Source organism: Etheostoma spectabile, chromosome 8, assembly GCF_008692095.1.
Source record: "Etheostoma spectabile isolate EspeVRDwgs_2016 chromosome 8, UIUC_Espe_1.0, whole genome shotgun sequence".
NCBI lineage: Eukaryota > Metazoa > Chordata > Actinopteri > Perciformes > Percidae > Etheostoma > Etheostoma spectabile.
Window position 1 is genome coordinate 34704282 of NC_045740.1, and position 14962 is coordinate 34719243.

At 41.9% G+C, this 14962-nt stretch overlaps 1 protein-coding gene across 1 annotated transcript in view; it reads right to left on the reverse strand.

Moving 5' to 3' along the window:
* Nucleotides 1-498: 498 nt before the first annotated feature.
* agbl1 (AGBL carboxypeptidase 1) overlaps nt 499-14962 on the reverse strand; it is a 119204-nt gene continuing 104740 nt past the window's right edge. The window contains exons 24-28 of the mRNA XM_032523385.1: nt 11799-11930; nt 11586-11648; nt 11364-11477; nt 7931-8070; nt 499-1288 (exon numbers count right to left, since the gene is read on the reverse strand). Of these exons, the coding sequence (XP_032379276.1) occupies nt 1033-1288; nt 7931-8070; nt 11364-11477; nt 11586-11648; nt 11799-11930 (705 nt within the window). The 3' untranslated portion in view covers nt 499-1032. The remainder of the gene's footprint in view (nt 1289-7930; nt 8071-11363; nt 11478-11585; nt 11649-11798; nt 11931-14962) is intronic.

Here is a 14962-nt window from a genome sequence, read left to right on the forward strand (position 1 = left end):
ATTTACACGTCCTCACTGGGTCATCACTGACACCACAAAACTGCACTAATGCAACCTGCACAATAGGTTTATTTACATTTGATCATACTATCATAAGCAGTTTTTGTATTCTCAACTTGTATATATTCAAATATTTGTTCTTGTATTTTATTCCTATTATTATTTTATGTATATTGTATCCTAGTATTTCATTTATATTCTGTGCTGTGTGACTGATATTTTGCTGGAGCAACACTGTAATTTCCCATTTTATTGGGATTAATATCTATCTATCTATCTATTATCTATCTATCTATCTATCTATCTATCTATCTATCTATCTCTTTTATAGTGTATTTTGTCTCATCAATATCTCGTATTCCTCATTAAAAAAACATTATTGCATGTATTTATTTAACAACTTTGAATATGATATATTCATAATTTCTGAATGAAATGAACAAAATGAACACGAGTAATGAAGTTGGTGTTTTTCCGAGCAGTGACGACAAAATCAACAAACGTGTTCAAAGTTTTACTGAAAACAAACTTCACATCTGATCCACAAAACAAAACCATTTACTCTAAGAGCCTCACATCTTCCATAAGTACCAATGGAAATTACAAATACCTTATCAAATCTAGATCATAACGCATACATTTAACTGTTACACAAACCAAAGATCACAGCACCACCCTACACTCTGATCTACATACGTCATGCACAAATCCAGCTATCATAAAGTAGAAATGCCCTTACAGGATCATTTACCAAGGAATAGTGTTTGGCCGGGATTATTCATTTTAATTAATGCGCCCTCCTTACCGCTGCAGAGTAAAACCCTCCTACAGAAACCCTTCTAGGGGTTAAGGAGAGAATGCTGTTCATCCACTCCCAACATGTGTATTTCATCTTGAACAGCTTGTATTTGCTAAGGAGTTTAGGAGAAAAGCTTACAATGATAGAAGACGTTTTAGAGAATAACTGTAGAGAAATGTTGAAATATTCCTTTAACTTATAATTTGTCCAGTGACGCTCACAGTGTTTCTCTTCTAGCTGAGGGCCTCGTTGGAGGCCTGTCTCATCAGGTGAGGGAAGAGACGGCTCTTCATGCTCGACTGCTGCGACTGGCCCACGCTGCCACGTCCACGTCTTGCTCTCCTGTGTCCTTCATCCCCCTCGTCCTCTTCGTCACTACCGGCCATATTGCTGTTGACATCTGAATCCAGATCAGTGGCTTTGAGTGCGGGGCAGTCTGTGGAATACTCAATCTCCTCGACACATGGAGGCTCATCGTCTTCAAAACAGCTACATGGGAGAAGAGGAGACTTGTGTTACGTTATGTCACTAAAACCTGCTGTGTGAATACTCTTCCTTCCTCAGAAAGCATTAGCAATAATGTTGTGATGTTATTTATTCCATGATGACATCTGTTAGCAGTTGCCCTGTTCTTTCTTGGCGTGTCGCACGGACGTCAGACAACACTTTCTGACACTCTACATCGTGTTTCTCCTGTTTGTATTCTTTGAGTTTCATGGCTCCCACTTTGAAAACAAAGAATTGAAAAGAAGAGCAAAGACATTTCACGTATAGTGTTAATAGTCTGGAATGTGTAAGATAATAACTATGACACGCATGTTGAAGTGAGATAGCACACATGCTATTGGCTCACTGGTCTAGGGGTACGATTCTGGTTTTGGACAAGGGTTCAAATCTCCAACGAGTCCTCAGAGGTGAAAACTCTTTTACCTGAGTTTTTAACTGTCCCCCTTATATGATGCTCTTGACATGCAACAGTAGAAAAAGGGTCAACGTGTGTAAACATATGGACATAATAAAAGGAATGATGGCTGAAATCCATTTATCTGCTTGAGTTTCAGGCTCCTGGTGTTTATGGTGGTTGGCTGTCACACTGTCATGACCTACTGGGACATGTTCCTGCTAAGAAAAGACAACTTCCTGCAGGGGGCTGTAGGTGTACATTGCCTGCTGAGCCCCGGCAGCTCTGGCAAACAGCCATAGCAAACATCCCTTCTGGGTACTTGTTATTTCCCAGAGGAAAGCAACAAATCTTCATGGTCTAGCAGAAGACAAACATCCAGTTCAACTGCAGTTGGACTGTGAATGTTGCCTCATAGGAACTCAACCTGCCTATCTATCTGCCTTTACCTTTGGGCACTTTTGGGACCTCTGTTAGAATTTTAAAACTAATTATGTGGGTCTGAACAAAGCTGCATCTGTAATAACGCTGACAGAAAGCCGCGGTAAAAGTAATCTGATTACACACACACGGATGCTGGGAGAGCATGTAGAGACACACTGGGACACTGAGAGCAAGGGAGACAACAGAGTGGAAGGAAAGAGGGAGGCAGAAAGAGGGGGGGAAGAGAGAAAGGAAGAGAAGAGAGGGACTGACTGAGCAGGAGTGAAAGAGACAGAAAGGACAGAGTGTGTATGTCTAGCATACTGATGACTGCAACTCATTGTGTGTGTGTGTGCTGTGAATGGCAATGAAGCTTGTGTACAGAATGAGTCAGTACAATGCAAATGGTGATTCTCTGAAGGCAGCTTTGTTTACACTCTGATTTATTGGATTGGATTGATATTTTTTTTCCCATTATTAATTCTTCCTCTGAGCTGTGATATCAGAGCCAGCAGAGTGTAAACGCTGTGCCTTAGCTGGAAATGAAGTTACATGGAGAAGAGTTTTCCAGAAAACTTTCCTTTGTGTCAATAAATAAGTCCTAATTAGATGTTGGTTGTTTGAGATGTGCATCTTTAAGAAACAGGCTCTGGCTAAATTGTTAGTTTATTTAGTTTGTCTTCAGGTGGGTGTCACGCTTCGACAGCGTCTGGGCCTAATGGAACACTGCAGGAAAGTCCGGGGTCACATTGTGTCTCATCCTATGGGGAGCATGAATATCCACAGCATATTTCAGAGAAATCAGCTATCAAACCAAGAGAAAAGCACACCCCTCACCCTAAAACAAAAAAAGCAGCATAGAGATGGCCTTAGAGATGACACATTCTACAGACAGACAGCTTTGTTGACCACAATTCAATTCCATGGTTATTTATAGTGTCAGAACAGAAGTGATCTCAGGACACAATTTCCAAGCAGTATTAACAATCTCAATGCTGGGTAGGCACTTTATTTTTGGCGTTGTTGGGCCAAGATTCCATACAATTCTTTCAGGATATTGTAATTCAAGTGGTCTGAGAGAAACCTAGGCATCTGCACCTAGTCCTGGCTCTGTTTTCGGGCTTTAGAAAAGCTAGCCGTCCCAGGAGACTCTGGCCAACCACTGGTCACACATTTCCCACTGGTTATCACATTTCAGGGAGAAAGAGCAAACTGCTGAACTGCAATTGCATTGGCCTTGTGATAAAGAGGGGAGAGCTGCAGGAAGAGGTCTCCCTCTACTTCAAATAAAATCCCTTTTTTTGCATTCTACTTACTGCAGCTTTAACAACCATGCGCCTATCCTAATACCCACATCTTGGGAACTTTAAGAGCATGTTTAGGCGCCACCAAGTAATGTGTGTGTCTCCACATCTGAGGTAATGATGACCTCTCCTGTATTGCCACCTACACGCAAGGAATAAGCTGTCCTCTGGACGGTATCATCTTAAAGGTCCCTTGACATGGTGCTCTTTGGATGCTTTTATACAGACCTTAGGGGTCCCCTAATACTGTATCTGAAGACTCTTTTATATAGGCCTTAGTGGTTCCCTAATACTGTATCTGAAGTGTCTTTATATAGGCCTAGTGGTCCCTAAAACTGTATCTGAAGTTCTTTTATATAGGCCTTAGTGGTCCCCAATACTGTATCTGAAGTCTCTTTTATATAGACCTTAGTGGTCCCTAATACTGTATCTGAAGTCTCTTTTATATAGACCTTAGTGGTCCCCTATCCTGTATCTGAAGTCTCTTTTATATAGACCTTAGTGGTCCCCTAATACTGTATCTGAAGTCTCTTTTATATAGACCTTAGTGGTCCCCTAATACTGTATCTGAAGTCTCTTTTATATATATAGAGAGAGAGAAAAGGGAAGGTAACCTTGCCCCTATGACCTCATAAGGGTCAATATTCCAGCTCGGCCCATCTGAGCTTTCATTTTCTCAAAAGGCAGTGCAGGATACCCAGGGCTCGGTTTACACCTATCACCATTTCTAGCCACTGGGGGGCCATAGGCAGGCTGAGGGAACACATATTAGTGGTAAAAAAACTCATAAAGTGACATTTGCATGCAATGGGACCTTTACGCTCAGAGAGGTCGTGGAGGATTGCATGACCATCACAGTGTTTTAGAGAGAAACATGAATATAAAAGCTGCTGCTTTGTCTATGAATATTGTGAGAAGGTTCCAGGAATTATAGCAATCACAGTGTGAATCCGATCATAATACAGTGTCAGTTTGAGTATATTTCACTAGCTGAAAGAGACTATGAGGGCACAGCTGACTGTTTTCCACGGAGCCCAGCAGGCGTCAGGCCTCTGGCCCTGGCAGTCTGTGGATCATAGTGCTGAGCTAACAGTGTTTGCTCAAAGACAGGGAGAAGATCCTGTGGGTGCAGTGAGAGAGACAGAGAGACAGAGAGAAAGCAAGACAGATGGGGTGAGAAAAGAAAAAGAGATAAGGGCAGACAGTATGTGGTGTAGACAGAGAGTGTGTGTGAGATAGACAGAAACCCAGAGAGAGAGCACGAGAGAACCTTGACTCCACACTCCCAGCTATAGGACTCACTGAATATCTCTTCCTTTCACAAAGATCTCTTTTAAGACCAGAGCTCAACTCTCCAGAGTTCCTCTGCTACAAATGACAGAATATAGTTCTATCATAAGATGTGTGTAATATCCATCCAGAGGTATGGGAACAGACTCTAAACAGATGATGGCATGAAAACTAAAAGCAGCAGACAGAAAGCAAAGAGAGTGTTATAAGTATGATGTGACCTTTGTGGTTTCTTCTAATATTTACTATGCTATTAAAGAAATTGTTCTTGATAAATATGGATATGATGTGTGCTTGGAGTGTTTTGGTTGTCTGTCTGTCTGTGTGCACGCACACGCACACACACACACACACACACACACACACACACACACACACACACACACACACACACACACACACAACACGTTCTGTCACCTTCATCACTGCAGTGGTTATCTAACACACACTATAGGTGCAGGAGTCCGGCACCTCCAAACACACACCAGTCAGTCACAGTATGACACGCCATACTTAGAAATGTAATAAAAGCAGTATCTGATCTATAGTTTTACCACATACTATTGCAAAGTAATCAATCATTATAATAATATTAGGACTCTTTGAATAGCTGTCATTTGGGGATGTCTTTAGGATCTACTCTGCTCAAAGCAAACACATTTTTATTCTGATCGTGAAATATATATTGACTTAAATCTGTCGAAAATATGTTCCATGGGATTATTTGATGATAGAGTAAATGGTATTCAGTTCATAAAAACTCAACAGTGAACTTCAACCTCTATTGCTATTAATAAGTTAATGAAGTTGCTTGAGATGATTAAACCTAAAAAAAAAAAAAAACATATTACATAAATGGACAGAGTATTGATGAAGCCTCCAGCAGGAGAGAGGAGTCTGCAGCACTAGTGTCACAGGAGGACCATGATCCCATTTCCATTCAGAGGCAATTATTTAATCTTTGTAAACACAGATATCTTTAAAACAAAACAAAAAGCGTCAGCTCATTCAGATTATAGGTTGTGTGTGATGACAAAAAAATGGGAACTATGAAAGGGAAGAGCTTTTTATCACAGAAGACAGAAAGAGAGACTGCCATTGAAGTCATGAGTGCTGCAAGCATAGCATTTAAACAGCCGCACACAACAAGAAATCAATGTTGGATCACCTTTCATTCACATTCAAGATGACATTTTATGAACAATATTGCTTAGCAGTTTTGACAGCATGCATCACACCTAGACCAGGTCATGTTACACGAGGGATAGAGGAGGAAGAATAGAGTCAACCAGACAGGAGAACATGAATGAAGCATAGACATGATATGAGAAAAATGTCATGTAAACAAAAGACTACAAAAGACAAACACAGGAACTAGTAATATGTCAGAATGGATCCATAGAATACAAGACAGAATGACATTCGAGGCGAGTGAAAGGATAAAGAGAGAAAGATTTAAAAAGACAAAACAAAAAAACATACTCCAATCTATAGACGAAATTAAACAAGAAACACACGACAGATAGTGTGTGTTGAGCTGTCACAGCTCTCTGGGGCGACTGAGCGACTGTGTGAGAATCAATGGAACACACACACACACACACACACACACACACACACACACACACACACACAAACAATGAAACAATGACACAAAATGAATCATTTTCACTGTGTGAAAATGATTCTTCTTTCAGAGCATGGTGTTGGGTATCAGTAGGGGTACAGATTCAATTATTGGCAAATTGTCAAAGATGTTTATTTATTTATTTAGATGTTAATTTATTATCTCTCTCTCTTTCTCTCTCTCTATATATATATATCCGCAGTTGGAAAAGCAATGTAGAATTTACAGTTTTCTCCAAGCTACAGTTTCCAACACAACATGTATCAAATGATACCTTCCCAGCAAAACAGATTGGAATCGGCGGTCCAATCAGATCTCACGTGTGCAACAATAGCACAAGTATTAATCAAAATTACATTAATGTCATAACACAATTATCAACATCAATAAACACACCTAGTGTATGTCTCTGCCCAGAAACAGTAGCTCTGTTTCCATCCACATGTTTTTATCTGAATTAAGTGATATGGCTTTTGGCTACTTTGACCACTCCCTCCTGGTCATTCTGACATTTTGTGATGGTTATCTCTTGTGGTAGCCTGTAGGAGTTTGGGGGACAGGCTGTGGAAGTAGGCCCAGATCGCTTTGTCTGTGGCCCCATGAGTTCCTATGTCCCTTGGAGATCAGTTTAAATGTATTTAAACTTACTGCTGTGTTTTTTTGGTTAAAAAACTCAGGTTTACCCGTACTGGTGGGCCCAACGATGGTTTCTGTGCTTGTGAGACGCTGTACTCTCTGCTTCTTAAAAGAGCGTTGATAAGCCGTGACATTGCCCCCACTGTGCGTGGGTGAACCTGTGTTACAGTACGGAAAACTGCCAACTTACATGAAATAGTGAAGGCCATCAGAATCTAACGATGTTCGTAATTAGCCAGAAATGACTGACGTATGCATGTGCTTCTACAGTACGTACAGTAACAGTAGCTGTTTTTACAGTAACACGTCAAAAGAGACATGAACACATCACACTAAACCTCTCTGCCCTTCAGCGGATACATACGTCAGTTTAAGATTTTGCCGTTGTTTTCAAAGCATTGAAAGGTATGAGCCCGATTTGCCTGATAGAGATCCTCTAATAGAGTTCCTAAATCTGGCCTTGTAATGAAATGATTGATTATATGATCTGATTGGGACTCAGATCTCGTTTGAAAGCTGCAATGCATTGTGGGCTCTGTGGAGAACCTGGCACTGTGTGAGTGATTTCATCCTTGCAGCTGTTTCACCCTTCATTGACAAGCTGAAACCTCAAGGATGAGATTACTCAGCTCGCAGTGTCACTATACCAACACATGCTACACACTGGACCTGTCACTGGGCTCTAACGTATGCATGCTTAAATACTGTAAACTTATATACTTTTAGACATGAAGACTTGCAAAACTCAAAACCACTCGCACAATGTCTGCAGACAGCAAGAGATGGACAGAAACACATATCCTACTAATAAGGCGTGTGGGTTTTGCACATCCAGTCCTGACGTGCCCCTTTGCCCCTGTCGAAGTCTAACCAGGAAGACATTGTCCTCACGTTTTACCCCTTTTGTGAAAAAATTGACATGTCACAGGCCTAATAAAGATGTGTCTTACTTGTGGGACTTGTGGTCCAACACGTTGATGTGGCTGATTCTTCTGCTGTAGAGAGCCTTCATGTCTTTGGTTAGAGACAGCAGACTGTGGCAGAACTTTACACCCATCTCCTCCAGCTCTCTGGTTCCTATCTGCAGGCCCTGCACACACACACACACACACACACACACACACACACACACACACACACACACACACACACACACACACTTGTTTCTGGTCTAGATTGCAGCAGGCTCGGATATATGATTTGCTTTTCAGGCAATGTTACATTAACGTAATGTTAATGCTAGACTTGGCAAACTGTGTATACAGTAAGGTGTGTGTAACTTAGAAATAAGATAAGAAAGAGCGGGTGGTATGCCTGCAGATGGTTCTTTAACCAACAACCGTAACTGTCACCCAGTGTTGGGGAGTAACAGAATACATGTACCGGCGTTAGGTGTTCAGAATACAAATTATGTGTACTGTATTTCTTTACAGTTACAATTTAAACAGGTGGTATTTAGAATACAGTTACATAGTTAAAATCAATGCATTACATAACGATACTTCTGTTTCACAAGTTGACTCACTAAATCTAAATAAATGAATTAAGGCAACTCATTTCCCAGAAGCCTCAATATTAAAAAGGAAAAAAATAGCTTTGTGCACAATCACTGATAGAGGTAGAGATGGAGCCGGAACAACAGGAATGGGTTTCTGTCTTGGAAATTCAAACAGCATTTCACATTAAAGAAAGAACAGGGAGAAAAAAATATAACTGTGCAGTGCAACGTTTGCTTTCCAGCAACCAACCTCCTTTCAGCATCCAAATGACTCGACCTCCAACCTGAAGCATCTTAATGTAAGTTGGTTTTTTTTGTTAGCTAAGGGTAGTCGTCTACTGTAGTTTCAAAGGTCACCTTGCTATTTTATATTCCCCTATGTGCTGATTTATGAGCCCCAGAGCCGTTGAAAGACTGACTAGCCTCGTTTGACACACTAGCTAACGTTAGCTAAAATTAGCTTGTGGTAGCAAGACAGCAGTTAGATTTTTGTAGTAGGCTATTCGCATTTCGGGACTACAAATACAAAAATCTATCTGCTTGTTCATGTACACATTCAGCCAGTTGGAACAGAAGAACACACCATAATAGGCCTGCAATTCAATGTGGAATTTATCCAAGTGTCACTCCCCGGTGTAAGTCGAGTGCAGATTTGAGTCGCGCATGCGTCACTTTGCGACGAGTAGCATACAAGATGCTAACTGTAGACTTCTGTAATGTCAATATAGTAAAACACTGCATGTCCCCTGAATACGCTATGAAAAAGCCCGGTCTCGGGAGACAACACAGGGGTTGTAAACGTCAAACAAATACTAAAGGCACAGGCTGTGCACCAAAATACAACAAACCACATTCCAGCCCCTGTGTTGTCTCTCGAGACCGGTCTTTTTCAGATTGTATTCAGGGGGCAGTGAACTAGGGGATCAAGGAGAGAGGCATACGATTTGAGACAAAAATGAAATTGCACTGAAACCATGCAGGAGTGCTCCTTTAAGTTTTAGTTCATCTTACTATTATTTCTCTTGTGTGCCATTTCACTCTCAATGATAGAGAGGAGATGAAATCAATTCCCTCTCATTGTATTCCACCAAAAAGTGTGTGAGTTCTTTGTATTAACCACCACTTCACAGAGGACACATGTATAAATACATAATCTGTATTTACTGAATAAACAGTAGGTAAGGATGCTCTTGTGATGCATATCCCTCAGCCTTCCACTTCTCCTTCCCTCCCCAAAATTCTCTTCCTGACATGAAAATGACCAATCATTCTCGCCAGTAAAATTTCAAGCAATTATGCCACTTTGTGTCCTCGTTTTGACACATTTAAAGTGATATTCAGCAAGCGGCTCACAATTTGGTGTGTCCTCACTGGAGGGATGCAAAGCGTGCAAAATGTGTTAATGGAAAAATGGGATGGAAAGAAAATTTCAACAGTGTCTTCAAAGGTCAGCTCACAATGCCAGCATATATTGTCTAGCATCACACATTCCTGTCTGGCCTGCTAGCTACAGGGACTACTTATTATTATTATATCAGTCTGTCCGTCAGTCTGTCCATCCATCCAACACTTTAATCAGAACAAGTTTGTGTAACCCAGAGGTATGTTTCCAGCTTGTGTGATCGTCTGACTGCTCCTGTCTTTTGATCCGCACAATTAATAAACGTTAATTTGGAATTATGGCCTGAACCAGACCCCCCCAAGCTTTATGAAACCAGAATTATCTTACAATTGGGCTCCACACTCACACTACTGCCTCTCCCACCATCTGAGCCTCCAACCTTGACAGTGAGTGCTGACCGGATAATCCAACAGCTCTCTTAAACATTTGTCCACCATGCTGTTTTAACACATCTATATATATATATATATATATATATATATATATATATATATATATATATATATATATATATTCTGATGTGTCTAAATGCTGTAAAGCATTATCAAGACTGACATTCATGTTGCTCTTTTTCACTCATAACTATGATCATACTGTTATTAGCAGCTGGGCCATAATTATTCTGTGCTTTTGCACTTCCACCATAAAGTGCTAAAAGCTCTTTATAGCCCGGGTTTATTAGCTCCATAAATAAAGGTTAGAAAACTGTTGACTGGAGGCTGAGTGATCAACCTGGGACATAAAAGAGAGAATGATGTTTGGTGTTTAACCCACACAGAAAATGTTGCAGAAAAATAGAGGTCGATGTGGGACACATAGCAAGAGACTTACATAGGATTTGCGTCTCATTCTCAAAGTGTTCGTCCTCATTTATTAAAGAGAAATCCAGTCAAAGGAGTTGGAAGGTTTTACTAAAATGTCTTACGTTGATTTTTAATCTCATTTAATCACTAATCTTTATCTAAAGCTAAGACCATCAGGCTATTAACCTTTAAATATGTGCAGCGGGATGAATACACGCTTGCAGTCCCAAAGGCACGGTTCAGGAGCAGAAACACTTTGAGCACCAAACGTCATAAGAGCCAGGACCTCAGGACTCATTTAGTGGCACTCTTTGCAAATCACATGAACTGTGCTCATTTACATCTATAGTCTTCATCCCATGGCCCACCACTTGTGGGTGGAACCGTTGGGGTTGGCCGCGCTTCCACTCGTGAAGGTCAGGGGCTTTGACAGACCAGACTCGGGGAGCAGAGGCTGGCTCTGGGGATATGAAACGTAACCTCTCTGTGGGGGAAGGAGCTGGAACTTGTGAGCTACCGGTTTAGACCTGGTCGGGCTTTCCTCTATGCATAGTCTGGGTTCTGGGACCATTCTGCTGGATTGGGCTCTATTCTTCTCTGGAGTTGCCCAGGGTGTGTGGGGATTCTCTCAAGCCACCGGCTGGAGTTTAATAAAAGAGCTATTTCACACATGCACACACCTTGTATATTCCCTGGTCGCAGCCATTGTGAGTACTCTCCATGGTATAACTTCTCAGCACGCCCATTTCCCTCCACACCACCACCCTGGCTGTGGCAGAGCGAGACTTCTCCACCTGTTCAAATCACAATAGAATTACAGTGAAATTAAGCCTAGATTATATCAATGATATGTAAAACACTGGAGAAAAACAGAGAATCATTGTAATTGTCGTTGTTATTACCAAATAGTTGCAGCTATTGAAAGAAAAGGCGGGAGCGAGACGATCCAACGTCTTTGGAATGGTCTAGAGAGAGAGAAAGAGAGAGAGACAGAGAGAGAAAGAGTCTCTTAGCATTTTCTGTGTTGCAGAGATTTAACTGCACTCCACTGCTAGGACATTAGGAGAGGAACGTGTATGTGTGTATGTGTGTGTGTGTGTGTGTGTGTGTGTTACCCTGTATCCAGGGTCCTCCTTCAGCCCCGCAGTGTTTACAACAGAGCCAGACTGCCACAGCGTCTCCTTCACACTGCAGCCGTACAGGAAGACGTTCTTCTTCCTCGAGTGGCCGTGGTAGTCGCAGAACACCTGCGAGAGAAACGGAGCTTTGTAGGGCTGCATTCATCATCACTGATCATAAAGATTTAAAGTGTCACATGATCTGACAGAATATGTTGTCAGGAATGAATCAGCCATGTGGAAATAATATGCTCTTGGAAAGCTGTACATCATTTTTTGAATCTGGAACCTATCTCGATGAACAATAAAAAATACTCTGTTCTGTACTTTTTAATAACGTTTATCTCACTCACTTTATCTGTCCATCCATCTATCCACCCACTCACACACCCACCCACCCACCCATCCATCCATCCATCCACCCATCCATCCATCCATCCATCCATCCATCCATCCATCCATCTATCTCCCTAGTTTTATACCAGCCTGGTCTCACAGAATTCCATGAAATGATCAAACTGTTACCAGCGCATTACGTGGTTAATGTGTGAAAATTTAGTTTGGCCACCACGGAAAACAATGCCAAAGTAAAGTCAATGAGAAGATGACGTAGTGTTAAGTGTCTTACGTTTTTGTCCCTTTTTTGTCCACTTTTGACGCTTTTTTTCAACACTACTCGACACTAACTTATTAACTTTAGTTGCACAGTTATTTTTGGAATTTATGGTCAATAAACCTCATTTATAGGAAATTATACCTAATGTTTGAGTTAGAAAAGCAGAAATTAGGAATTATTTAGACTGAAATGAAAGGAATGGATGTTGATGGGTAATATGTCAACTTTTACTCTTTCAAAATCACTTTTTTTTTCAAATGCTATAAAATTAAATAGGACAACCCAAAATTAATGAAAGTAGAGATTTGTACTTGGCAAAGAGTGTTGTGTGGAATCAATCATGTTATTTTGGGTAGTTAAAAAGAACATTGATATAGGAAAACGGGTCAATTTGACCCGAGGACAACATGAGGGTTATGTGATATGATTACATATGGGGCCGTGTTCATTCCCCGGAATTATTCGGTCGGCTCATCACGGAATTGTTGGCGATTCCGTGAAACTGCCACAGATTTTGAGTTAAGGGGTCGTCTTCATTTCACAAAATTCTGTGAGATCAGGTTGTTTTATACAGTTTCTGTTAACCATCTTATTTTGAAACCTCTTTTTTTAAATTGACAAAGTGAGCTACGCATTTATAATTCCTCGTAACCATTCTACAACCCCTTGGTCATGTATGTTATACATCCAGTCTAACATACTGGCTCTCTCTCATTTCAAACATCCTCTGGATACCGTTTGGAAGCACATTATTTTGTGATTTGTATTTTATCTGGATTTGTGTTTTAAGATCAACTAGATCACATCATTTCAAAGTGCATAAGTTAATAAACAGTGTCCATGTATTTGTACTTAAATCCATGCAGATCTCAGCATCACGTTGATTTATTTTAAAAGTGCCAAGCACCTGGCTGTGAAAAGGTTAACAAGTCCATTTTAGGGTGCACGTGTGCCTTTCGCTCTATGCCAGTCGGCAGCTTCAGTTGCAGTTAATTACGTAAATTAGGCTGGAAAACAACCTCCCCACCCCAAATTTGGAGCAATTAAATAAGCCAATCAAGGTCAATTCATTATAGGTCTTTCTCATTAAAGCCTCATCACATCACATTTCAGTTTCAGGAAGACACGTGCAAACACCCTGCTGACGCCACACACACACACACACACACACACACACACACACACACCACACACACACACACACACACACACACACTTCCCAGCTTTGTGTTTAGTTTCTGGTTCTTTGAGGGAAAACTGAAATAAACAGGCATTCATTTATATAATTTCTTCTGTGAATGACAGAAACAAATCAGCAAGCAGCATCACAATGATTAGCTCAGATGAGAATTAGATGGAAGTTTATTTCTACTCACTTATGACCTGTTTCTTCTTCTATGCTTCAGCTGGATCAACTGATGGAGTAATATTAAGGGAGTATTGTCTTCATGGTTAAAGGGATTTTAGAATAATAGTGGCATGATCCTAAATCCAGCTGACACGTCCTCTGTGGTGGAGGCAGAGCTGGAGGATGATGGGGGATTATCGTCAATTTCCCTGGTGGAGGTCGCTGAGGTAGTCAAACAACTCCACAGCGGCAAAGCCCCAGGGATTGATGAGATCCGTCCAGAAATGCCTGAAGGCTCTGGGTGTGGAGGGGCTGTCTTGGTTGACACGCCTCTTTAACATTGCGTGGAAGTCTGGGACAGTGCCGAAGGAGTGGCAGACTGGGGTGGTGGTTCCCCTCTTCAAAAAGGGGGACCAGAGGGTGTGTGCCAATTACAGGGGTATCACACTTCTCAGCCTCCCTGGTAAAGTCTACTCCAAGGTGCTGGAAAGGAGGGTTCGGCCGATAGTCGAACCTCTGATTGAAAAGGAACAATGCGGATTCCGTCCTGGTCGTGGAACAACGGACCAGATCTTTACTCTCGCAAGGATCCTGGAGGGAGCCTGGGAGTATGCCCAACCAGTCTACATGTGTTTTGTGGATCTGGAGAAGGCGTATGACCGGGTCCCCCGGGAGAAACTGTGGGAGGTGCTGCGGGAGTATGGAGTGAGGGGGTCCCTTCTTAGGGCCATCCAATCTCTGTATGACCAAAGCGAGAGCTGTGTCCGGGTTCTCGGCAGTAAGTCGGACTCGTTCCAGGTGAGGGTTGGCCTCCGCCAGGGCTGCGCTTTGTCACCAATCCCGTTTGTAATATTTCTGGACAGGATATCGAGGCGTAGTCGGGGCGGGGAGGGGTTGCAGTTCGGTGGGCTTAGGATCTCATCGCTGCTTTTTGCAGATGATGTGGTCCTGATGGCGTCATCGGTCTGTGACCTTCAGCACTCTCTGGATCGGTTTGCAGCCGAGTGTGAAGCGGCTGGGATGAGGATCAGCACCTCTAAATCTGAGGCCATGGTTCTCAGCAGGAAACCGATGGAGTGCTTTCTTCGGGTAGGGAGTGAGTCCTTACCCCAAGTGAAGGAGTTTAAGTACCTTGGGGTCTTGTTTGCGAGTGAGGGGACTATGGAGCGTGAGATTGGTCGGAGAATCGGAGCAGCT